Below are 27,072 nucleotides of genomic sequence, written 5' to 3'. Positions count from 1 at the left end.
TAAGGGACAAAGGGAGTATGTGTTAAGACATTGAATCGGTTTCCTTTTTATATATCAGCTGGTATGTTGGATACAAATACATGATATTAATTCAACTCCTATTAATGGATGTCATTTAGCTTAATAAAATTCTCTAGTGCTACCCAAAACCAAATTTGATCTACAACTTAACATTTGTGGGTCTCTATTATATATTATTATATATCTGTTTTGTTATAAACCTTTTCACAATGGAGCGCATATAATCCTCTGCTGACCAGACAACATTCAGGTGCAATATATGCGCAGTCCTTGCAAAGCCGCTCCATTTGATACACTTCCAAATGTTTTGGTTCTCATGTTCATCAATTTTCTAAGCAGCTTCATGCGAATCATATGCACTTCAACGTTGACATAAGACAGTAGGTAGACAAGCTTAAACTTGATACTTGCATAAGACAGTAGCTTTAATTGTAATCTAACTTAATTACATGAACTTCAACCAGTTACTCTAGCTTCCACTGGATGATTCTTTACTTTTCTCTGGGACGACATCCTTGTCAGAGCTGCCTGCATCCTCAGCCTCAGGTTGGGCTGACTGCGACTGACTTCCAGCTTGAGAATCAGAGGCGATGCCAAGTACAGTAAGTACAGACCTGAGAGCAGATGCAATCATAATCATCAGTCCATGATTTTATGACAAAAGGTAAATGTGCCACAAAACAGAGATCATTTTCGACATACCTTGGGAGAGAAGATTTAATGTTCTGCTGGTTTGCATGAGCAGCCAGAGGTGCTTTGAGTGCAGGAATTTTATTTAGAGCAGCTTCAAGCTGAGCTTGTGGCAACTGGAAAAAAACAGTATAAACATTTAAAACAAAACTCCAAAGGCACCACAAATATTCAGAATTCATGTGTTGTAAACATTTGTCTAACAGAAATTATGTCGAGCCAATGTGATTTTACCATCCAAAGAAAGTACAACTTAATTTCACTATTAAACAGTGTCATGCACAAACCGTCTGGTCCTGAAGGAGTTTGCAAGCAGACAGCATGATTCTAATGAAATGATCTCTTTACAAACAACCATGCGCTTAATGGCAACAAGCAAAAGTAATTTAAGAGTTGCTCTCTATAGATCCCAGATGTGCTCAATTAAAAATGCTAAAACCTAGTAGGATTGTTCTTCTGAATAATTTACAAGGAAGAAGTCAACCAGAGCTGAAAAGCTTCAATCTCTTTTCAAAAGAAGATTAGACAACTTAGAGTGGAAGAGCCAAGAATTCTAAAAACCTTTATTGTAAATAATAATAATAATATAATTTTTTTACCCTCCCAGTTTATTGGATAGCAGCAGGTAGATGGACTCAGATGTACTATAAAACTTAGGATCCCAGTATTTGAAGAGAAATGGAATTGTTAAATCTGCAGCTTTAGTTTTCAGTTTTCATTCATCTCTGAAAACAGTAAATTCATATTGAATTGAAATATCATTGTTTCTGTTTTAATAAAATATACTTGATCCCCTGGTAAGATGCCTCAGAAAAGATGGCTCATTAAAAAACACAGAGACATATATCAGAACATTGGACGTACCTGAAGCAACACGGTAAAAGAATGAGGCTGTGTCAATTGTGCACATTTGAGAAATCCAACCCATAACTTTGGGTATTTCCATATCTGTTAAACAATGTGTCAATCATAAGATTCAAGTAAACATGAAGGTACTCAGAGATAAATAGCAAGGCAACCTATAGCTGAAAATGTTACCTGCTTGCTTACAAGTCGAGAAAGGATATCCATTATGAAGTCCACCTATAGTGTGAAAAAATAATAAAAATTAGAGTAATCTTTTTCAAAGTGAAATGCAAATGAATACTAAAACTAGGAAACCATTGTAATACACTAATTTTAATACTAATAACCAACAAGCTCACTCTAAGCTGGTTGAAATTTAAGGCAAAAAAACGTTTTTAGATGTAGCCTCAATTTATGAGTAAATGTAAAATCCTGCCTCACAGTTAAAATGTGTGGTGTAACAAATCTAACAAAATATGGTGGCAAGATTTTCCTAAATGCATGAACATATCATAAGGGTGGAAGATTAACTAGCTTAGTTGGTTAAAGCCATGAGGGGTGGTACTCTAAATCTAGGATCAAATCCCGTCTACATCAATTACCCTAGCAGCTCATTCTACACCAAAAAAGAAAAAAAAGAAAAAAGTAAAAAAAAAAAAGAACAGATCACGAGGAAAACATATACCTGTAACTGAATGTATCCAACAAAGGCTGTTATGGTTAAGTTTTAGTTGATACTTTGTACACAGTAGCATGCACCATAAATAATAACACAGTATTCAAGTACTAAATCAAAGCAACAAATGATCTCGCAATTTTCACGCAGCCAAAATACTTGAAATATGAAAGAGACAGTTAAAGGTAAAAAATGAAAGTGGCAGTTACAGGTAAATGGTATCTCCCAATGAAAGTGGCAGCTAGGCAAGATCAAACTTAAGGTATGCTAATACATATAGTCAAACAAATATTCAGCCACTTGAAAATGAAGAAAGACAGCAAGCAAATATTTGAAAAATAGCATACCTTGGTCATCACTTTGTGGGAGCAAATCACTAGTACTCCTTCTGTCCCACATTACTTTTATTGTTTTGAGTTTTTTCATGTGAAATTAAGGAATTTGGGACATGATGTGATTACAGTGTAAAGGTTGTCCTTTTTTTGTTTTTATAATTTTTCTATGACAAAAAGGAGATATATCATTTAAGTCATTTTGGAACTTAGTGAGATATGGTTCCCCATAAACTTTTTATTCATAGTGGGTACATTTTAGGGCAAATTTGAGTTTACTTGTGTCTTTAACATTTTCCAACGAAGGCCTAATGAAGATAATTACAGTATAAAAGGAAATGGGAAGCACATTTTGCCAATTTGGGACACCAAAAATGGAAATGGAAAAAGTAAAGAGGGACGGAGGGAGTATTAATCTTGCCTAAAGCCGGTTTCAACACAAAAGCACTCATGGAAGAGACCTTAACTTTCCAAGAACTTTATAATAAGATAAAAGAAGCAGAAATAAATTTAAAAGAACAATACGGCATCTCACAAGGGATTAAGGAATAATCAGAGAATTGATTCAATGGAACATAGACAGGACTTAGAGTTCGCTAAGACTTACAATCAACAAATGAAATAGCCAAATTAGACGCACAAGAAGTGTACTTAAAAGATATTTTTTTAAAATAATACTATTATTATTCTTTTTCTCCAGTCCCTGACATTTATTGCACAAGTTTGGGGTAGTTTCACATATTATGAACAGTAAGTGGCTTGAGCAACAGATTTTAAGCACATCAAGACAGCTAGCCAAGCAGCAGAGTTTATATAGCTTTGTTTCAGACTAAAGAAGCAAATCTTTGCTTGCTCATTTCAACAGAAAATAAGTTAGAGAAATACATAATAGAACATAGCTTTAAAGGCTAGAGGGTCAAAGAAGGAGCAAAGTATATTAATATCATAGCATGCAGAAAAAAATAATATCCCTCTTACCAAAGCTGGAAAAGCACCGATTGCTTGTAGTACTGTTCTCATGAACAACAATGGAAGAGGAATCTGTTCAACCTACAAGAAGAATAGGGGAAAACAAAACCAAGGGCTTCAGGATTAACATAAGGGAAAAAAATAAAGAGAAAACATAAGAATGTTCAGAACATACCAGCTGATTCAGAACCTTGGCAATTACTTGCTGTGTGAACATTTGTCTTTGCTCAAAGCAAGCATTACATGCATCAGTCACCTGTTCATGGAAAGGAAATACAAGCAAGATCATATTAAGATGGGAATCTAGACACAAGCAGATGTAAAAATTAAAAGATGGTGGCAAGAAAAATGCCTTCTTCAAAGGAATTCCATCTTTATCAGGATCTATGCTGTGGATGGCAATTAACACTTCTGATGGAGTTAGCACAGGATTAGGAGTCGAACCCTGCAAAACAATTCGTTCAAGTGGTTATATAATACTCTATAGAATTTCTTCAAAAAAAAAAAAAAAACAAAAAAAAACCCTCCATAGAATGGTTTAAGCAGTTGCTGAATCTAATGGTTTAAGTAGTTGCCGAATCTATGAGTACTATTAAGCTAGGATGGTTTTCCCACTCAAAATCAAAAGTCAATGGATTCCATGAAACAAAGAACTCTCAATGCGAATAGTTTCTCGTTAACACTTTGGATACTACCAAGAATAGCAAATCATGACTCGTATCCTCCAGGCTCTAATAGGATGAAAAAAACAGCATATAGGTAGTTCAATTTGACAGTTTAGGCAAAGAGTAAGATAAAAGTCTTCTCTCTACTTTTGTCATCTTCCTCGTCATCTTTACTTGAGATAATACACTAAGACTTAAAAAAAAAATTAGCAACACAAAATTTCTACTGCTTTCAGATCGACATCCTAGAAGTAGTAGTAGAAGAATACTATTCCAAACAGGCAATAACAATTAGCAAGAATATACCTGCAGCAAGCGTGCCAGAGCAGCCTGGAACTTGTCTTGGGGGAGATTAACAGCATGAGGGAAGACCCTCAACACCTGACAATACAAAGTCAATAACGATTACTCCAAATATTGCCTACTCCAAAAACCTAGAAATACAGCTATAAAATGATGATGTGCAGGCATTGAAACTGTAGTCGAAGTTACAAGATGAATAGTGAACAAAATCTAAACGTCTCATCTATTGTGAAACAGAGGTAGTATTTGCACAGCAACAATAACATTAGTCGGGGGTCCTAACATGAAAAAAGTGGTGAATTATCGAAGTAAAGGTGATTACAAAGAGACTAGGAGAGACCGTTACAGCACTATTATTGGGACCCTCTCTTCCTCCAAATCTCCAATGTGGTAAATTATATATACCTTTTTTCTATTTGGGTAAGTAAAATATATAAACCTATATTTATATATCAACATTAAAAAAAAAAAAATTAAAAAAAAAACAGATGTAGCTTCAATCAGCACAAAGGTAACCTAGAATTCTGGAAGTTGGTGAACATAAGTAAAGAGGTTGATGATATGCTACATACTATAACCATCCCTAACAACGCTTAAAGTTGAGGGAAATTTTACTTCCTCCGTTTCTATATAGTTGACGCGTTCAATTTAGGCACACATATTAAGGAGAGGAGAGAGAAGATAAGAGAATGATAAAGCAAGTGTGGTACACTAGTGAATGCAAGGTATAAAACTTACTCTAAAAGGAAACGTGTCAACTAAAAATAAACTTCCTAAAAAGGAACACGTGTCTGACTTTTAAAATAAAAAAACGGAGGTAAATACTATACAGTATCCAACAAGTAACTACAGAAAAACTATCTAAGAAAATAATTTCTATAAATAGTAGCATTTTCTCTGCAAGCTGCAGGTGATAAATCAAATGTCTACACAGTATCATTTACAAACAAGCATGAAAGAGAATAACATAGAGAGTATATATGTAAAAAGAACCTCCTCTTTTGGTAGAAAGGGCAATATTGGAAACAGAATCTCTATATCCTGTGCCATGCAAAAGTAAAGATGCATTAGTATATTACCAATTCTACATGGAAGTTATGAGAAGCAGAGATAAGAAATAAAAATATACTATACCTTTAACTTTGTCTCATAAAGTTTTTTAATAGTAAATATCAATTCTGCAGATGGAACCCTGCCATCTGTAAGAGTATGCAAAACCTATAGCATGGAAAATTATGTGTCTCAGAATTTGGGCATTTTAGTTCCACATGCCTCATAAAAGGATAAAATGCAAGGAAATATCAGTCTCTAAGGTAATATAAATCTGAACAAACCTGCATCAGAAGATTCTCACTTCCATCAGGTGGATCAGAGATAATCTCAAGAAGAGGTGGTGATGCACCCATAGTCCGAATAAGAATAGGCATCTGGCTATGAATTGCCTGTACAAAACCAAACAGTTTAAGAATGAGCAAATTAAAAAGTACATAAATAACCCAGTCAAATAGCATTTTACATGCAAATCCAAATACACCTGTTTCGCTGACTCTGGTGAGCTTTTATATATGATAAATATTTGACGAAGAAGAGTATGTTTCTGCAAGCAAAGTCGGCCGCAAAAAACAAAATATTCAATTAGACGACAGATAACAAAGTCATACACAACCAACTAAGAAAATGTGTCACCTTTGTACATAGGGCAAAATACAGTGACATGCATTGTTGTGCTTCAGATACGGAAGTACTGGCAACAATTCCAGGTGTGCAAGGCGGGGAATTATGGGCAGATGATTCTATGGCCATTGTTTCCCCTGTAGATTGGTCTTTCGCAGCCAAAGTTATTTCAAGACTCTGATCAAGTTAAAAACAAGGGGGTAAGGGGACATCAAAAGAAGGTTGAAATTTACACGAAGTGGAATGCAACAATAGAGAATTGACAGGATGGATTGAATTTAGACATCCAATGAGTGAAAAATCCTTCTCATGAGAATCGTCCCTTAAACATATATCTGTAATTTCAAAAATATTCCTCCCACTGATCAAACAAGTTATTATAACAATTCTCCTCCACATATGAGTTTGCATATCAACAATAAAACAACCGCTCAAATCCTTCAAGTAGAGTAGTAGACACATATTAGTATATGAGGTGGAAGGGGGGGGGGATTCAAAAAGAATAAAATCCAGCAGGTAATCTAATGAAATTCAGTCTCCTCTTATTATTATGTACAGAACAAGTTCTGAAAAGCAATTTACACCTTTTGTGATTGAATACTTGATTTTTCAGCATCTGCACTATGAGTATTTTCTACAGTAAGCAGCTTCTCCTTAGCAAATTCTTCTATTTGCAGGGAAATTGACGGTAATGGATACAATTTATTTGCAACCTGCAAAAAAGGAAATAAGATAAAAGGCACACAAGTGATATGTGCACTTAAATAGTACATATAGAAAGCTTTATTTGTTAGCATAGTCGACATACCAAACGTATTGCCTTCATACGAACTTCCTCCATATGATGCACTGCACTCTTTGGAAGGAGAAAAGCTTATCAGAAGACTTGATATCGATACAGAATGAATGCGTATACAGATTCATCATTTTAAATCATGTCCGACCCCTATATTAGATCCCAGTTCCTATAGTAAGAAGCCTTTTATTACATAAATTTCAATATCACTAAGGCACTAGCTTATATAAAAGAAGTTTCGTAGTAAATTGGTAAAGCTGTTATTGCATTGCTAAACCCATGTTCTTACTTAATCCTACGTTCTAACATTTCACATACCTTAACGCAATAGTCTTTCATAATTTAATAAGAAATGTCAAACAAGCAACTTCCAAAAGGTGGTTTTATTCATTGTGAGATTTGTGATCACTATTCTCAATTAAAAGTTACTTTTTTTTGTGACACAAATTAAAAGTTACAGCTTACAACTTCTCTACACAAATTTGCATATTTTTTTCAATTTATCGCACATTTACAATATATTTATTTCCTTTCTTGACGGTTTTCATTGAATAGCAATAAAAAAAAATATATATAACTTTAATCAGTTACAAAGTGGAGAATAAGAAAATACTTCTTAGAAAAATCTTCAAAATTCATAATTCTGAAACAATAAAAAATATTCACTAACAATCCTACAAGAATTATGGTGGTAGCTAGAATAATTTCTAAAGGGCTGAGAATCATACTATCCCAGATTTTTACTTCTTAAAGTCACAACACATTTCCATAAGATCATTCTGCGCACACTTTAGTTTAACTTGTTTCCATGGACACTTATTTTTAGTTAGACAGCTTATCCCAGAAACAATTAATAATTACCACTTGCTATAATACTCTCTCCAAAAATATAAGAATTATATTGTAATATATAATTGATATTATTTTAAATGATAAATTCTCCACTTTATTGTTCATTTTAGACTGTGATAGTTTCATTATTCATTCTCTATATAATTCCCATTGTAATTCATTATATGGTGGCCACCTTATATTTCTTCTTTTGTTAAATCAAATTTGTAATGAAAAGACATACTAGGAGCATTGAACAAATTTAGTATTTCCTTATAAAAAGGGGGATGCAATGGAAGCAATGTAATCATCTTTTTTTTATTTCCCTTCTAGTTGGTGCTGGAATTATACAAGAAAGACAGCATATAATCCAAACACTTCAAAGCTCCTCACTGATTTCATGCATGATGGCATTGTGATTTTTATTTTTTATACCTTGTCTTTCATGATGTCTCTCAATCTTTCCTCCTTCAGTAGTTTCAAATCCTTTTTATTTTTTGGAAATTTTGTCTAAAACCACCCGTCAAATTCTTGTTTTTGTCAAAAACCACCCCAAAAAAAATATGTTGCCTAAGACCACCCAAATTTGTCAAAAAAAACCTTTTAAAAGCACCCTTTTGTCAAAAAAAACCTTTTAAAAGCTCTTTAGTTAAAAAAACCACAACCTCAATTTTTTTGCAAGGAGAAACCTGTTTCACTAATTGTCCTCTAATTCACTTAATTAGTCTCTTATTTTGTTTTCTTTCTTTTAATCACTCTCTAACCCACCTATTTATGAGTAATAATTAAATTAAATTAAAAAAAAAACTACCACCTCCCAACCACTAGCCAACCACCACCTCCCAACCACTAGCCAACCATCCCCACCCCCATTGGACCCGCTGCCCAGATCCCCCACCACCGGCGATCTACCTCCACCACCGGCCGACAATCCCTTTCTTCCTTATCCCCGGCGGCGACCACCACAAGTAAGCAATTTTCAATTTTTGGCCCTAAATTGCTCAAATCAAGTCCAAATCAATTGAAATTTGCTTCCAAATTATCCTACCATCATATACATATATAATCAAAGCCAAAATAAACATCAATTGCAAGCAAGATGCACAAATTTAGAAACCCCCAAATCGATTTTTCTAGGGTTTATGGACAAATTTAAAAATTGCAAAGTTCAAGCACATTATAAGATAAAATCGAAGCAAAAATGCATTGATTGTGTGCGAAAACTTGATTTGAAGCTTCCAAAAAGATCCTAGCAAATTTGGGTTGTGTGTTTGAGAGTGTTTGAGGGAGAAATGAAAGGTAGATGTTCGAAGGGAGGGGCCGGGGAGGTGGAGGGTTGCAGCAAGCCGGTGGTAAGGGGGGTCGACCGAAGGTTGAGGTGGGTAGCCGGGGATGAGAGGTTGTAGGAGGCGTGGGGGAGGAGGGCTGCTGCAGTGGGAGGAGGAAAGGAAAGGGCTGCTGCAAAGGGGAGGTGGAAAGGGAGGAGGGTGGTGGTTTTTGTTCTTTTTTTATTTTTTTATAAATTAATTTAGTTATAAAATTGTTAAGTGAGTACTAAAAGGATAATTAGAATAAATCAGAAATTAATTACGTGTATTAGAGGCACTTGGTTGTCATCAACAAAAAAAATTCACATTCGGGTTTTCTTTTGCCAAAATGTTAAAATTCGGGTTTCCTTTAGCTAAAAAGCTTTTAAAAGGTTTTTTTTCGCAAAATGGTGTATCTAAAAGGTTTTTTTTTGACAAATTTGCCCCTAATAAATTTTGTTGTCTAAGACTACCTAGATCAACTTTCTGGCATTGACTTCAAAATCCGGCATTGACCAGGGCACGTGACAAGCACGTGACACCCTCCACCTTTCTTTTTTTTTTTCCTTGAATTTTCTGGGCATTTTTGCATTGAATTTCTCACTCCTCTCTCTTCTCTTTCCTCTTCTTCTCTTTCTCTGGTCCTCCTTCCTCTTTCTCATCTAGCTTCTCCTTGTCCCTCCTCTTTTCTCTCTGTCCACCACCAACATCAACAACCATAAACAACAACGGCGCAACACTTACAACATCAACCAACCACCACCAACATCAACCGCAACAACAACAATTGCCGCAACACCAACAACAAAGCCAACAACCAACATCGTCAACCGCAACTACAACAATGGCGCAACACCAACAAGGCAACCACCGTCGCGAGGCAATAACTTACTATCTCTTGTAGATCTTGTTTTAATTTAGGTTAGATTGTAGATCTAGTTAATTTTTTATGTAATTGTGATCTTAATTTATAAATATTATTAGATAATTGTATATTTATATATTTTCTTTAATTTTTGTTGGTTAATTATCGTTTTTTTTTTTATCTAATGGTTTTGATTTTTTTTTGTGGTATTTTTCGATTTTATTGTGTTAATTTTCTTATTTATGGGCTTATTTTCGTTTCTTGGGTTAATTTTCGATTGTTTGGGGTTGATTTTCGTTTTAATGGGTTAATTTTGGTTTTTCGCAATAATTTTTAGATGGTGGTGGTGGTGGTGGTGTTGGTGGTGGAGTGTGGTTGTGTGTCACGGTGGGGAAGAGGCTGGTGGGAATGGTGGTGGGTAGGTTGATGGTTGGGTGAGGTAGTGGTTTGAAGTGGAGCTGGTAGTGTGGGGTGGGGGCTGGTGGAATGGTGGTGGTGTGTGGTGTCGGTGGTGGTGTGCAGTTGTGTGTGACGGTGGGGAATGGGCTGGTGGGAGTGGTGGTGGGTAGGTTGGTGGTTGGGGTCTTTGTGTTGGTTGGGTGAGCCGGTGGTTCTGAGGTGGGGCTGGTGGTGGTGGTGGTGGTGGTGGTCAATAATAGACAGAAAATTCAAGGGAAAAAAAAAAGAAAAAGGGACTGGGGTCACGTGGTTGTCACGTGCCCCTGGTCAACGCCGGAATTCAAAGTCAATGCCGGAAAAAGTTGATCCAGGTGGTGTTCAAACAACAGAAATTTGAATTTGGGTGGTCTTAGGCAACATATTTTTTTTTGGGTGCTTTTTGACAAAAACAAGAATTTGGCGGGTGGTTTTAGACAAAATTTCCTTTTTTATTTTTTTTAATAAAGTTTAAATTTTGAGATTTTCTTGGATATTCCCCCCCCCCCCCCCCCCCCCCCCCCCTCCAATAATGACCCTTGTATATTGAGATTTTCTTGTGTTGCAGTTGTACCCATTGGCCATTGCATCCCCTCTAAATTTGTCCATGCAAGCTATTATGGTTGCCACATGCTCACATGCTTTTGACCATAAGTGAAGACTGAGGAAGAGGAGGAAGGTTCATAGCCATAGGTTTTTTTTTTTTTTTTTTTTTTTTTTTTTTTTTTTTTTAATAACGTTGTCAATTTCCATCCAAAAAAAATGAGCAAACAAGACCATAGGGTCATCTTTGAATCTCCGGCATATGAGGTTATGTTTTAGCGTATTACTTTATTTCATGCCTCTAGGGATTCAAGGGTTAATATCCTAAAAGAAAAGGATGATCTATCAGAATGATAACACATCTATGTAGACATTCTGACATGGGGAAAATAGAGATGATTTCTCATACAGCATCCCCGACCACAGCTAATTTCTCAATGAACACAAATTTTTCCAATCAACATTTACATTTAGATCATGGTTCAATTAGAGAATGACATCTACATAAAATCATTAAATATGATAAAAACACAGACCTGCAAAGCAATTTTCAACAGCACATCACGGAGAGTTGGCCTCAGCATTATCAAACTCCACACAGCACTGAGACCTTGAGTAACCCGATCTCCATTGTGCAATTCTTTTTCATCTTTATCTCCAATCTCAGGTGAACACAAGCATTCCAATAATTTAAGGCTCGATTTGGGCAAATATGGAACTTCACTGAACAAACAACTCAAAGATTTGTCAGATGGTGGGAAAGAATCTCTCAGTGTTTCTGCCTGCATAGATATTCAACAACTTACCACAAAGAATATATGTCCAATGGAACGAAATTGACAAAATAGAGGATTGTATACCCACCACTTTTAGAAGAAAAGTTTCATATACAGAAGAAGCAGTTGTGGAAGAAAAAAAGTCACGCTCTTCTTCTGCCTCCCCATACAATCGATAGAGGACACGTAATGTCAACTCATGTCCCTAAAACATTGCGTGATTCAGTTAATGTAGTGCATATTTTTGGACAATCATATTTCAAAACAATCATAAGAAACTCAAACAAATATCATAGAAATTAACACAACATGACGTCAATAGCAGCAAATTAAATAATATACATCACCTCATGGTTTATGTAATCTGACAATATGTGTGTCTGTAGACATGTCCAAAGGTCAAGGTCCAATGAGAGCTGCAGAAGGAAGAAAGGGAAACTAGGTCAAAGCACAGAAAATGTCACATATGGTAGTGAAAACCAAAGGGACACCCGACTAAAAGCCGTAAAAATTCAAAACACAGCATCTTTATCTGCTTCATTCCAGCATCACTATTCTTCTCTCAGATTTTCTAATATTCGATATGGAGCTGCTTTTCTAATATTAACACATCACCCAAAAAAAAAATAACCATCCTCAAGGTAGCCAGAAGGATACACTTAAAGAGTTCATTTCAAAAGGCAGTACAATATTAATTTTAGCATCCAGGTCTATTAAGCAAATAAAAAAAGATAATGTTCTCACCAAACGTTAATGAGTAAATATACATAAAATTTGAGCTTTAACAAGTTAATTAATCCAGCCATATTCACAGAGGTAGAAATTATCAAAAGCCTAAGTCCACTAGAAAATAGTGATGCTGCACCGTAGTGAAAAACGCTTATGAGTTCTGACATAGAAAAAAGGAAAGTCAATCACACATCTTCAAAGGTGATAGGATTTTTTTGGTTTGGTAGAATTCTATTGGTTTACTCCTCTATCATACAGTATAAGTATGCAGTTTGGAAGGCAAAACAAGGGGAATAAAATAGTTTACTTTGCTTCTTTACTATATCAAAGTTAAGTTAGAAATGAATGACCTAAATTCCATACTAGGGAATATTCTGACATCTTAATGGGCTGTAATGCTGATGTTAACTTCTCTTTGGACTTTGTCTCAGAATCATGGCCTCATGAGGAGTTCCCTAATCATTCTGATGTATTGTGAAGCAGGAATCCTTCTATTCTTTTCCCTTGATATCTAGTACACTTTGGTCCCAAAACTCCCATTTTATTGTAATAAAAATTTCTCGTATAGAAAAGGCCCTAAATATTAGTTTTCATCTTCAAAAGTAAATGCTTTGTCTGGATAAGAAAACTTGATAAATTTTTTTTTAAAAAAAGTTTACTTTAAACTACGGCTTTGGGATTCTTTGTGAAGAATAAGAAACTTTAAAAACCAGGTATTTTAGAAAGCCATTATACAAATTTACACCCCAAAATCCTTTAGAATGACACCAAAAATTCCTCTTTTCCTGGACGGAAGTTCTCTCTTTATAAAACATCACTTCTTTATCTGAAATCATACCAGATCATGCACTAGTAAATGAAGTGATTTAACTTTTACAAGAAAAAGGATAATTTATCATGCAAGGACTTGAATGAAGGCTCTTGATAACGCAATCATTTGAAAGATCCTTTGGATATCAAATTTCCCTGTTCAATCAGCGTAAAGGGAAAAATATGATTCACCCAAGAGGAAAATTTTGAAACCTTACAGTTTGATAGTTCTTTGCTGTCTTTCATGTTGATAAATTATTTAAAAATAAAAAATAAAAAAATAAAAAAAAAAAAACGTGTTTGCACACTTTCTACTAATTGACTAATTCAAATCCGCAAATGAAATGTTTTATAATAATGTTTGCTGAGGAACAAACCCATCACTAAAAATAAGAAATACAAAAGCACCTTAATTGAAGGATAAGCATTAAAATTATAAAACATAATAATTACCTCAACTCCCAAATAAGAAAGTAAAGAGAATCGAAGCTGTGAACCTCCAGAGACAGCAACCTGCTTGTATGCTTCCACAATGCGCAAAAATACCAGTTTTTGAAGCTTATCCTTGTCCTCGCTAGAAAGGTCTATCACAGGTGCTGAGAGCTTAGGCAAGACAAACTGGTGAACTGGCCCAAGGGAACTAGCTGTAGAGGCCATCCCTATGTTTGCATCTGCTGCAGCAGCTTTAGAGCTAAGTTCCTCAGACTTCTCAGTTGACACTGATGGAAGTGATTCTATTTTAAAACTTTTCCCAACACTTGTAACTTGATCTTGGCTGCCATCATCCCGATCTGTGGAGGCCAACGATGAAGAAGCAACAGTGTCCAGGAATCCATCGCTATGAGCATTATCCAAGCCCGGAATGGCATTATCTGAAGGTCCCATATCTTGAAACTCACAGGTAACAGCTGACCCTTTGGGTACTTCAAAAAGATTACCAGAAGCAAAAGCACATGGCATATCTGAATCAACAAGCTCAGTTGAACTTTTTGACGTAGCACATCCCACAATGTTATCAGCAACATCCATAGCATGAGTTTCTTCTAGAAGCGGATGCTGTCAATTCAGGGTAGACACGAAACTCAAATAAACTAGAGAACAAATAATATATATTTCCTACAAACAAAAAAAAAAAAAAACAAACAAACTTATACCAAAAAAAAAAAAGTACACAGGAAAAATAGTTCTTTATAACATTAGTGAACAAAGAGCATATACTTGTGTAAAAAAAAGAAAGGAAAAGAGCATATATACAATCTGTAACAAAAATGCAGGTTTTAGGAATGGCTGTCTTGAGTCCTTGTGGAACAGAGTCCCAGACTACTTTCCCTTTGGACTACTTTCGATAAAAGATAATTTCATAGAACAAAACTACATCACGATAAAAGTTATAAGACTGCATACAAGATACAGAGGAATTTTGATTAAGTGGGAAAATAACCCAGGTGCAACCAACCACAAACAGGCTACAAACACAGCACAATCCCAGAACACCCCAATTCCACTAGTCATATAGCAATAAACACGGTATTGCCCTCAAAGCAAAGCATTACCTCCATGAACCCCATCACTTAGCCTGTCATTGCTCCAGCCATTTTTACCCTTTGGTACTTTTTCATAGTGGTTCTGCTGGAGTTATCTCCTAGTTTAAAGTATGATCAGGAAGCTAAATTTCCCTTTGGTACTTTTTCTTAGTGGTTCTGCTGGAGTTATCTCCTAGTTTAAAGTATGATCAGGAAGCTAAATTTCCCTTTGGTACTTTTTCATAGTGGTTCTGCTGGAGTTATCTCCTAGTTTAAAGTATGATCAGGAAGCTAAATTTCCAATAAATGTGACAAAGCATTACTTGTACACTGATCAAACTTTATATATATATATATATATATATACACTTCCTCCGTTTTTTTAATATTACACCACTTGCTTTTTAAGGAAGTTTCACAAATATTGCACCATTTTTATTTTAGGAAAAGAAATAGTTGTGTTCACACTATAATTACCTAATATACCCTTGCTTTTCAACACTTACATTTTATTTTGTGTACAATCACATGGACAACTTTGTATTTCTACCTTTCTCTCTCATCCTTTTTTCCACTACCAAAAATATTGTGTCAAACCCTTATGGTGCAATAATAAAAGAACGGAGGAAGTATATATATATATATATATATAGGGGCCTGCAACATCACATCTTTGAGACTAAAAAGATGCAACATGAAAAATATAGATGCTTGCCTCAATGTCAAGTGACACTGGTGGTTTGACATCAGCTGCTGCAGATATGAGCTCGGAACTGCTACAGTGAACAGCATTTGTCAAAAATGATGAAAGTTGGTCAAAGGGGGTATCAGTATCAACTTTATTGTAACGCAAACCAAAATTTGCTTGCAGTTCTTCATCTCCCTCAGCCTTTGGGCAAGTAGAAGGAAGGTTTCTCAAGTTCCATATAACCACTTCTGCAAGTAAGTCAGCAGAGATACCTGATATAAGTATCTCCAAAGATGCAGCAGCCTTTTCACCTTGAGCAACCAGGGCACCAAAAAGCCCAACAAGTTGCTGTACAGGCCCCAAATCATCTTCTTTCGATGCACTTGCCACCCCAGGTGAATCAGACTTAATTTCGACAGAAGAACGAAGATCACCTGACTTATCACTCAGCTCCTCTGATACACTGTGCATAGATCGGGCACGTTTTCCAGGTGTATCATCATCTTCATTCCTGTCACCAACTTCCAGGTCACTGGATCTTTTTCTACCCACCTTATTATGCACTGGATCATGGACTTCAAGTGACTGCTCCTCCTGTCAGATACCTCAGGATAAGTTGGTGCAAATTTGAACAAATTATCTAAGTTTTCTTATGTGTAAAACTGGTACATTCAAGCAAATGCTACATAAAGTTACTCATCTAAAAAAGAAAAATCTTATTCAGTTCAAATAATCCAAAAGTGAATACCTTAACAGCAACTAGCTCAGCCTTTTCCTCCTTCACATTTCCATTGTTACTGCACATGCTTTCAAGGGCTTTTTCTGCCATATGCCCAGCATTCATTTCCTTCAAAGCACCAACTAATCGATCCCGCCACTGATGAAATCAATGATATCATGAGCTAAAAGAGCATAATGTTTAAATAGAATAATTCTCATTATTTGTCCCGCTGCAACTTGAATGTCCGATTGGTAAAAATTACAACATTAAATAAGTCAACAACTCGGCAAGTTATAGCAAACAATCTCCGATGTCCTATGAAGGAATACTCATTTATCACATCACAAAATGTAGGCAGAATGATTAAATGATGCAGCAAACTTTGAAAGCCTAATGGAACTAGTGGATGCCTCCTCATAAGAGTCAAAATAAATATGCAGCTACAAACTGACTCTCCTAAAGCTCAAAGACTCTAATCCATCAGCATCCTCAAGTCTACCAAATCAAAGGAGACACACTCTATCCAAGTATATTCAGACCTAGGGTGGAGCATGGCAAGGTCATAATTATAAATTTAGGCTCCGTGAAAAAAATAGCAGAGTTTATGTCTGTTGGGGGGGGGGGGGGGGGGGGGTGGGTGCGTGCATGTGTGTGTGTGTGTGTGTTTGAGAGAGAGAGAGAGAATTCTGGTAGTCACATCAATTAAATTGACTTCATCTAAAAGGGTCATGTTCGGGTTAATTTCATTTCGTGTCGACTTCGTGTTTTCTCTCAGTAACTTTGTGTTCGTGTTGTGCCGGTTTCGGTCGTGTCGTGTGAAATATTGCAGCTCTAGAAAAAAGGGATCAAATCCATGGTCAGGAAGCATCAGGTTGATTTTCTGAAGCGTATGACAATGGATGGTGCAAGAATGATTGCAGTGACTAGATCAATGAAAGTGATAGTTAACATAAAGGCAAGGCCCACAATCCCAATCAGCTTTAATGAATATTAAATGCACAAAAAGGGTCAGTTTAGCCTGCAACTTATAGTGATACGTTATGTTAAGCACTGCAAATTAAGACCAGACTGAAATTACTGACTCAACATGGGGCCAAATGATTGCAATGCAAAGCCAGAATCCCACGGAATGAATTCATGAAACGTGTATCTTTGTATCCCAATTCTGAGATTACTCTAGTGGGAACAGACATCGGATGAGAGCTTGATTTACAGAAACAAAGTAATGTGGCGCAATTTGCAAAGAAAGGAATCTGCTGTGAGCCAGTGAATGCATTAGAAACTTTTTTACACTTAATTTCTATGATGTTCTTTCATTCAGCTCTCTTAATAGCTACTCCCTTTATCCCTATTTTTTTGCCCCATTTGACCATACACCGTCTTCAAGACGCATCTTAAAACGTCTATATCTTCATTTCCATAAACGTAAAAATTATACAAATTTGATATTAATAAAATGTACAATGCGACGAATCTAACAAGACAACTCAGGATTATGTAATCTTGCATAGATTAACGGTAATATATGATCAAAAGTTTTAAAGTTTGACCCAAAAAATGGCTATGGGGCAAAAATAAAGGGACAGAGGGAGTATGTACCAAGATATCAACAATGTGCAAACAAGGGCAAAAAGCCAAACAAAAAAAAAAAAAAATCCCCCCAAGTCTTAATGCTCAGAAGACATGCAACAGAAGGATAGTCTAGTTTTGGAGCAAGGAAGAGAAAAACTGCAGACCTACCTTACAGTCTTTAATTTACTTAACATTAAGAAATATGGGAGAAGAGGGACCAGACCAACAGCGCTGACAGCAGTTGGTGCCTCCATGTGGCATACGGTATAAGAAAATATTGATGATGCGTTATTGAGTGATTATGAATCGGTCTGGCGCTTCATCATTCAAGACCATGAGGAAAGCGTGATCCAGCTGTATTATGCAGCTTTGTGGGAAATGTAGTGGCAAGATAATTTGAGAAAACAAGATAGCATTTAGATTATACATCTTGGTAAATTGAAAGTAAATTGGAGCAAAAGCTCAAAAAGGGAGAGGAACCGGAAGAGGTAAAAAAATTTAACCAAGACATTTGTCATAAAGTAACAAAGATCTAGGTCCAGGGAAACATGTTAAGACAAAAGGTCATAAAGTGACCAGCTGGTTTTCACCCAATTGGTGGTGTGAGCCGTGTGACATAATTAGTAACCCCTTTAAATTAATTCCAGCAACTACTCTAAAGTTTTACAAGTAGCTTCATTAAGCATGTAGGTAGCTCTATCCCTCCATCAGTAACCCCATACATAATTACATACATTGTCAGTAATCTCATAATGGTTAGTAAGTCCATATATGGGATTATTGACAACCTCATTTAAAATTTTTCACACCGTCAACTAATGGGGTAGCTCATCTCATATAAGAAATTGTGGAAAGGTGACTAACAATTTGCGCAATTGAAACCTCATCATCTCAATTCTCATTATAGTGGTGGTTGCAAAATGACCAAATGATCTTATTAACTTAGTTGAGGGACCTTTAAATTAACGGGGAGCTCGGTCAGAGTTTTTGGAATGGATTCAAATTGAGCTAGAATACGTTCCATTGTTTGGTTGAACTTTCTTGCCTTAGAATCTCATACCATAAAATTTCTAACTCTTCCCCAACTACCAAGAATCACATACCCACCATCCCCCTAAGATTATGACTCTATTCCACTCTGGATACAAACCCTAGCCATCACTAGAAAGGCATCACCAAACGTTTCTTCTTCGTCTGACGCTATTAGTTTTTTTTTTCTTTTCTAATTATGGCGCAAATTAGGTGCAAAATTCAGGCAAAGAGATGCTATAGCCTTTATGAATAGAATAGTTAGCGTTTTATTCAATCTTCAAAAAATTTTACATTCTTCTACTCTTTGTAATTTTTGTAGGCTTTTTTTTCTTCACTTGCTATAATCTTGTTTTTTTTAGAGAAAACCTGCAATATTGGTTTTGTACAAAGTTGACTCTTTTCCTTCTCAAGATAAAATAAGAGTGCAGGAGCTTTAAGGAGATAATGGCATCCAATAACTGGTAATTCCTTTATAATGTCATCGCTGTCAAGAAGTTAGGACTTCGGAGGAACTAACATCACAAAAAGGGAATGGCTAAAATCCATACCTAGGGTTTGTTTAACAAAGTTTTAATTTTTAAACCCATACCTCAAAGGCTCAACCTACGGGGAAGGTGGGTATGGCTCATACCAAATGCACCAAATTATCAGATATCAAATAAAGTAACAATATTCACTCCCAAACATAACCAAACAATTAAACCCATACCACCTCAGCTTCATTTGCAATTCCAAACTCATACCAAAAAAACAAACTTTCTCTTATACACATGCAAGTCATTCACTGCTATGCCAGTTTCAAGCATCTATACCTGACACAAAATAGAATATCTAATCCCAATCCAGTGAGGCCACTTTCAATAAGAAAATTAATAACAGGTCAAGTACGACTAGAAAGTGTCACATACCTAAAGATAAAGATAGCAGATGACCAAAGAAAGTTGATTTATGAAAGAAAAAAATGAGTAAATATACAAAGGGTCAAAATTATGACTCTTAATTATCTAATGTGTATTGTTCAAATTAAGTAGACAGTCATCTTACAGTTACTTAAACAACCAAGGTAAATCTATCAACCCTATCATCAAATTAAGTAGACAGTCTTCATACAACTATCCTAACAACCAAGGTAATCAGAACTTTATTAATTTACATAAGAAACAGCGCAAAAAAGGAAGATGAAAGATCATACCGGTGTAGCACTAGGGTGTGCACACTTCAAGCAAGAGAGATATGCATTCTTTAAAGCATTTTGTACTCCATAAGCATGCAACCCCTTGATAACAGAATTTGAAGGATCCAGACCCAGAAGGACTGGAAGAATTCGTCCATAGAAGGATGGCCTCTTCACAGCAATGGCTGACAAACTGGTAAAGAATATATAATAAGTAAGACCAAACAGTCAGAAAAAAATCATGAGGATCCCAAGATAATGAAAGGAAGAAAACTTGGGACACAGATCTAAATATTTGGACTATGACATCAATCAGAAGGTCATGGTCTCATGGTCTTAAAAAAGGCTTTTGCAATAGGAACTGATAGTATGTTTTCCTTTTTGTCCTAAGAGGATCTATTTTCTGGTGACTATGACATCACTTATCTTTCTAACAATTCAAAGACAGTGATATCATTTGATAGGCTGAAACACTTGCGATTACACACACAAACACACCACCACCACCAACAACAACAACAAAAGATGTGTGTAACACTAACACAGCACTTGAACATTTGCCACAATCTCCCCCGCAACAATAAATGTAAAGCCTTGCATTACAGTTTACAGATATAATTCATTACTACATGAATGGGAAGTTCCCATCATTGTTGTGCTTCCTGCAAGTAAACTTAAAATAGAATAAAAGACTACTGACCCAAGGCAATTGACAAAGGATCTAACATCTAAAGATGATGGTAAAATGTTCCACAGCCATGTTACTGCAGTCGTCAATCACCACAGCGTTTCTCCAGAAAAATTAAAGTCACCCCATTATCATTCACAAAATTGAAGTATTTCCTGCAGTTGACTCTGGGGAGAAAAAGGCATCACTATTACTTTGAAGAGTAAAGCAAGTTCAGGGCAGGAACATTTGCTAATAGGAGTTGTAAAAGGCTTAAAGCAAAATACAACACCAAAATAATGCCTTCTTCTTGTGCTTAGATACAGTTATACTTAAACAAACAATTAAAAAGTCATTGCATTGACAGCTGTTCCTGTTGGACTAAAAATCCAAAGATTTGTGAATGTTAAAAAATCTCATCTAGTAATACCCAGGTTTTATTCAAAAACAGAAGGCCGTTTAACAAAGTATTTAATAGGTGTATCAGGGTAATTGAGTCCACACTTAGTAAATGACAGCATTAGAAATCAAATAAATTAGTTACTATTGTCATTTAAGTAAAAACTGATAAAATAAGAATATTGGAAATCAGAGTTTAGGGGGAGTGTATGAAAAAGCACACCTCAAGAGCGCCTAGTTGCTAGATGATTGGGGTAGAGCGCTTTGTGATCTAGATGAGATGAATTCAAAGAAGTGCATGAGGTGCACCAGAAAGCGCACCATTCAGATGCAACCAACTACCAAAGGCGCACATCAGTCGAAGCTGAAGCAGCTAGTTTTGAAAGCAAGGTAAGGCCCCCCCTCGCAACTCGAAATATATTTAATTTTTAAATTTAGTGCAAATCACTCTATTGAGGCAGATCAATGGAGACCTAAGGCGCGACTAGGTGCAGCAAGACTTATATGGCCTTATCGCACCTAGAGCTTTCTTGTACATCGATTTAGTCAATAATGCCATTTCTTTTTCATATATGTATTCAAATAAAAGCACGGCTCGGGTATAAAACTTGAATTACTAAACTTCAAGACCAAAATAGAAAACACCAAGCATTACTTGGGTATTAGCTAGGGAGCTACTAAACTTCTAGACTAGCAACCTTACATCATTTTCCAAGCAAAAAAGGAACTCATTAGAGAGGTATAGCTTACCAATTAATGAGCACAACCACCATGGAGGTGCTGAGCGATTTCACGATGGGGAGGCGAAGCTGATCAAGCAATAATCTCAAACTTTGACTGGCTTCAATTGACAGATCCCCAAGCTTCAGAAGAGGATGCCCTCTACGAACACATGAGATACTGAACCCTGCTTCCTTACCTACAGCTAAAATCAGACCCTTAATAACAATATCAACAAGAAACATTAAGTACATACTAATTGCTAGATTGATTTATGATCCATACCATTACCATCACTAATAAGATGAGATGGAAGCTCAGTACCACCATTGGGGTCTGGAGTATAAATAAGAATGATGGCTGCAACAAATTTCAGAGCCAACAATCGTTTTCCATCACTTCCAGACTGAAATACAGGCATTCATCAGTACATAAAAAATGAATGATTTTTTTTTTTTTCTTCTAATAAGAGCACTGAGAACTTATTTTTAAAAAATTATATACAATTGAAAAAAACACTGAAGAACTTTATGCAAGGTAACATGCCTCAAAAGCTATTGAACATATCTTTTCCTTCAACTTCAGCATCCACTCCCACGCTGACTCAAGAGAATCATCCAACTTGCTTGCATTTAGCCCCTACACTTGCCAGAATAAGATGAGATGAGAACATTCTTGAAGCAAATTGATTAGAAGATGAAAAATATTTGTAAGGAAAATGGTACGAACCATCCAGGGATAAGTTTAAGCTAATTGACATCATATTAAATTGGAATCACATTAAATTCATGCCCTCCTACACAGGCATTGATAATTCATAGTCCCTCTGTTTTTTTTTTTTTTTTTTTTTTTTTTCTTTAAATCTTCCTACTTAATGTTCATATAAAATGTAGTAAGTGGAAGGTGAGTCCCTTTTTTTTACTTTTTAGGTAGGAGATAAAAAGTTGTTTAGGTATTGTTATATAATTTAATATGGACCAAGTGATGGGGAAAGGAGTGATAGAAGTGGAAATTATCTTTAATATAAAAAAATAAAAATAAAGCAAAAGTAGGAAGATGAAAAAAAAAAAAAAGAACATATCAAAAATAAAAAGTGGGAAGATTTTTTTTTAAAAAGAAAGAAAGAAGAACAAAGGGAGTACTAAAAACCAACCTAAAATTTGGAATGCTATATCATCACTCTCCTAAGAAAGCTTTGCAATTGCATATTTGTTCCCTTTAATGAAAGGAGCAAAAAAAATAGAATTTGATGAAATAACAATCATTAAAAGGGGGGGGGGGGGTGAATAAAGTGCAGGACAATCGGAAAACCTTATACTAGGAAGATTTTACAAACACAAATTTCTAAGTAGTCATCTGAAAGACAACCCCAGGCTTGAACTCTTACAAATCTATGAGCCAAGCCAGTTCAGCATGCTCAAAGCCTCAAGCGCATTTTGGCTCACATAGCTAAATGCATCATCTGAAAGACAATCCCAGGCTTGAACTCTTACAAATCTATGAGCCAAGCCAGTTCAGCGTGCTCAAAGCCTCAAGCACATTTTGGCTCACATACCTAAATGCAGCATATTAAGCTATAAAAAGTCTCAAGCTCACTCACATTCTCAGCAGTGACATGGGAAACCTCAAGGCATCACCTCTACACGGTTAGCAGAATCAGCCATAACTGGGTCAAACTAACAACCCCCCCCCCCCTCCTATCTGGGTCACTATATTCCCACCAACATGATGTTAAAATCCTACACAATTACAGATTCAACTTTTCAGCAAACAAATTTAATGGATCATATGTCACATGAGATTACCTGTAATGCTATTTTCTCCATGGTACAGCAAAATATATTAGTGCCAGATGTAATAGCTTGCCGGGCCACTGCTGGAGTATCATCATCAACAACAGTCAACAGTGCAGTTGTAATTTCAGGTAAAACCTCCAAATGCCTCAACCCAATTTCACCAATTACCCTAGAATCCAGATGAAAACATCAGATAGATTGATATTTCTAGAAAGAAGAGAGTGAAAATCTAGACAAAATGGAAGGTAAAAGAAAATACAATCTTAGAAAAGGGAAAGTGCTAAGACCTTTAATGCCCAATCTAAGAAAATAAAAAGGACTTAAAGCCTTTCTTTTTTCCAAAAAAGCAACAAAATCAGAATCTGCTTCAAGCTCACTAACCTTAGCAAACGCAAAAGAGTTTAACGACAGATGCATGAATGACCCCCTCAAAAAATCAGGAATATGCAAAGAGAAGACGAATACAAATGGTAAGGGGGGTGTGTGAAATTGGAAGCAGCAGTTTACAAGTCCACTAGTGAAGAACAGACATGGGCCTGTCATCTAAGGTCATTCCAGAAATTAGTTTAAGGAGACAAGGAAATCGAGGGATTTTGTATCAGCAGGAATCAGTCAAAGTCTTAATAATGAGAACATTGCATTTTTAAATAGTTCTCCCATAACTCTTCCTAGTTTGGCTTCAGCCCATCAAAAAAAGCATCTCACCCCCTTGGAGACCACATAGACTTTAATCACCTTGTGCAAAGAAAATACCATTTAACAGAAACTGCTAAAGCTACCTTACACACTCAGGAGATGTTTCTAAACACTGTAATAAAACCCAATTCACCTTATCCCTTAGGAATAAAATTAAACAATCTGCCACAAGGAAGCTCCTAGTCTTCTTTAAAATTACAAGCAATCCTACACAAATCATAAGCAAGAATTATGAAGACCTTTCTTACATTAAAGAGAATCATGCCTCAACACCTCATCAACTAGTATAAGAACCCTCCTTAGAAATCAATCAAACAATCAAAGCCTTAATCCCATAAGTGGGGTCAGCTAAAATGAACCAAAAGTGATTATTCCATGTAGTCATCGACAAAAATCTTCCTCCATCCCTTACGACCCAATGCCTCATCCTCATGCAAATCCAAATACATCATATCCTTCCTAACTCCTTCCAACCAAGACATCTTTGGTCTCCCTCTCCCTCGTTTAATCCCTCTATGGTCCAACTCTTTGTATCGTCCGTCTTACATAACGTAGACGAATTTCCCTTAATTTGTGTGCAATGCCTGCCACACCTACTTTCTTCCAAACAACCTCATTTCTAATTCTATCTTTTAGAGTATTCCTGCACATCCACTAAAATGCGCATTTTTGTAACCTCCATCTTTTATCTTAGGAGCGCAACATCCGGTAACATAGAGCAACACTGGTCTTATGGCAATCCCGTAGAATTTCCCTTCAGCTATAAGAGAATGCTTTGGTCACATAACACTCCCTTGGCTGCTCTCCATTTAAGCCACCCCAACTTAATCCTATAAGTCACGTCTTAATCAATGTCACCATATTTTTGAATGATCGACCCAAGATATTTAAAACATTCACTCATGGTCAAAAACTTTCCATCCAAACACACCACATCATCGCTTGTCCCCCTCTGAGTACCAAAGCGGCATACCAAATATTCGGTCTTACTTTGATTTAGCTTAAATCTTCTAGATTCCAACCTTTGCCTCCATTGCTCCAATTTGGCAGTAACCTCTTAGGAAATACAGCATTAATTAAGAAAGAGATTCCTATGTGGAGAAGGACAACCTGCATCCTGGAAATTAAATTCACAGCACGGCACAAGTAGCTTGACAAGTGAATCAGCCAACCTTACCAAACTCCAGTTTAATTCTTTTAAACAAACAAGTTGATCTCGAGGCCAACAATTCTCACAATAAACCTTAGAATAAAAGAAGATTGATTGATAGAGTAGAAATTTTAGCCTACTTTCATTATAATCATTATCACTTCTATTGTTACATAGAATCCCAATAATATTCAGTGTTCTTGTGACACCTTGTCAGCAAAACATTGGATTTTGTTTCTAACATTCAGAAGTTAGGATCCTTAATTCCTGTAGCTCACACATATATTATCATAGTAAGTAAACTAATATGAAAGTAAGGATTCACCATAAGCGTCACATTCCCAACTCTTCAAAATTAAGGATCCACCACAATGTCACCATATGCCCAATACAGTAACTCTATTCTTACATTCTTCTTTCAGGAACTTAATTCAAGAGGGGGTGCGTTGAGAAGCCCAATTTATAATTTTCAAATTTAGAAATTACGAAAACTTTTTCTGGACATTCTAAAACAATATATGTAACTACTTCGTATTATTTGAAAAAATGAACAAAAAGATTGATATTCTACTATAACAACTGTATCATTAGGGAAGAAAAAATGATACTTCAATCTTCTACCATAAATCGATGTACCAATCTTAAACCCATTTTAGGTAATCCCTAAGGTTTTATCATCAAACTATCCTCTTGATTGTCCAAAATGAAAAATCGCAAACACCTCCTCTTGAGACTATCCCTAGACCCTAGTAGCTTTGAAATCAATCATTGAATTCTCAATACTGAATTGTCCTTCCACAAACATTCTTCTTAAGAACTACAGAATGTTACCAATAATTCTTGTTATATCAATGTTCCAACAAACTCCTAAACCAAACAACAAACAATGTAAAAACGGCTAGTACAAGTATTAAACTTTACAATCATCAATCATCAATCATCCTATACAACTCTAATGCACAAAAAATCAAAACCCCACAAACTAAAAATATCGAATTCCGTTTAATCAGTAAAAACACAATCAAATTGATAACCCACAACGATAAAATTCAAAAGCGAATCCGTAAAAATAAGTTTTAATCAGTAAAAATGAAACCCAGAGAAGATTCCTACTCGGTAACACATTTACGAACAGGGCTAAAACAATCCGAAAGAAGCCTCAACAAAGAAGGGAGGAAATCAGAGAAAGAAACAGTAGTATCATCTTCTAAGCCCAACAATTCCTGCTTAAGTTGATGCAAGTTTTCGAGCTTTGAAGGGGTATCAGCAGCAAAGGTAATTGCATCAATGAGACTCTGAATTCTTTCTTCAGAACCAGCCGCCATTAATCCCACCATTATTCTTTCTTCTTCTTGGTTGATTAATTTTGTGAATTTTGCAATTGCTTCATAGCAAGATCTTGCTGTATGTTTTGGGGATAGTTAATGGGGGTCGAGCGGGAGAACAAGGGGTTGGACGTTAGAGACTGAGAAAGAGAAATTGTTAGGGACAACTTTCCTAATTAGCTTCATATGAACAAGCTATGAATTTTATTTTTTTTTTTTTTTTTTTTTTTTTTTTTTTGACAGATATGAAAATTATTTTTGATAACCTTCTATTTTTAAATGTTCTAGTGAATGGTCAATCATAACATTAATAATGAATTTTAATTATATTTTTTATTATA

General features: G+C 35.8%; 1 protein-coding gene across 5 annotated transcripts; it reads right to left on the bottom strand.

Annotated features, from left to right (window-relative positions):
* Positions 1 to 16: 16 nt before the first annotated feature.
* On the bottom strand, positions 17 to 27,072 carry LOC110710718. 5 transcript variants are annotated; one of them, XM_021889056.1, is made up of 28 exons: positions 26,520 to 27,072; positions 23,570 to 23,729; positions 22,311 to 22,403; positions 22,050 to 22,170; positions 21,795 to 21,969; positions 19,997 to 20,171; positions 16,228 to 16,356; positions 15,914 to 16,073; positions 15,507 to 15,727; positions 13,722 to 14,324; positions 12,077 to 12,145; positions 11,818 to 11,934; positions 11,490 to 11,735; positions 6,985 to 7,032; positions 6,761 to 6,889; positions 6,189 to 6,353; positions 6,037 to 6,099; positions 5,837 to 5,944; positions 5,637 to 5,720; positions 5,496 to 5,543; positions 4,506 to 4,580; positions 3,887 to 3,979; positions 3,710 to 3,790; positions 3,544 to 3,615; positions 1,750 to 1,794; positions 1,576 to 1,659; positions 724 to 827; positions 17 to 635 (listed from the first exon to the last, which is right to left on the bottom strand). In XM_021889056.1, exons 1-28 carry the CDS (start codon positions 26,741 to 26,743, stop codon positions 491 to 493), a joined length of 3,837 nt encoding a protein of 1,278 aa, XP_021744748.1. In that variant the 5' UTR covers positions 26,744 to 27,072; the 3' UTR covers positions 17 to 490. The 5 variants fall into 5 exon arrangements, with proteins under 5 accessions (XP_021744748.1, XP_021744744.1, XP_021744746.1 ...); XM_021889052.1 differs by having other exon boundaries at positions 15,507 to 16,073; XM_021889054.1 differs by having other exon boundaries at positions 15,507 to 16,073; positions 22,056 to 22,170.

Source organism: Chenopodium quinoa, unplaced genomic scaffold (genome assembly GCF_001683475.1).
Source record: "Chenopodium quinoa cultivar QQ74 unplaced genomic scaffold, ASM168347v1, whole genome shotgun sequence".
NCBI classification, from domain to species: domain Eukaryota; kingdom Viridiplantae; phylum Streptophyta; class Magnoliopsida; order Caryophyllales; family Amaranthaceae; genus Chenopodium; species Chenopodium quinoa.
This window is presented reverse-complemented; position numbering and strand designations above follow the sequence as displayed.

Bases quoted from the DNA above. Each gene is read 5' to 3' on its own strand.
- LOC110710718 (XM_021889052.1), bottom strand. From the start codon at position 26,743: ATGGTGGGATTAATGGCGGCTGGTTCTGAAGAAAGAATTCAGAGTCTC. The intron at 7,033-11,489 runs GTCTGTGTTTTT...CTCCTTCCAAAG, and splicing joins TGTTGAAAATTGCTTTGCAG to AGTGCAGTGCATCATATGGA. The intron at 1,660-1,749 runs GTAACATTTTCA...ATTGTTTAACAG, and splicing joins CTCGACTTGTAAGCAAGCAG to ATATGGAAATACCCAAAGTT.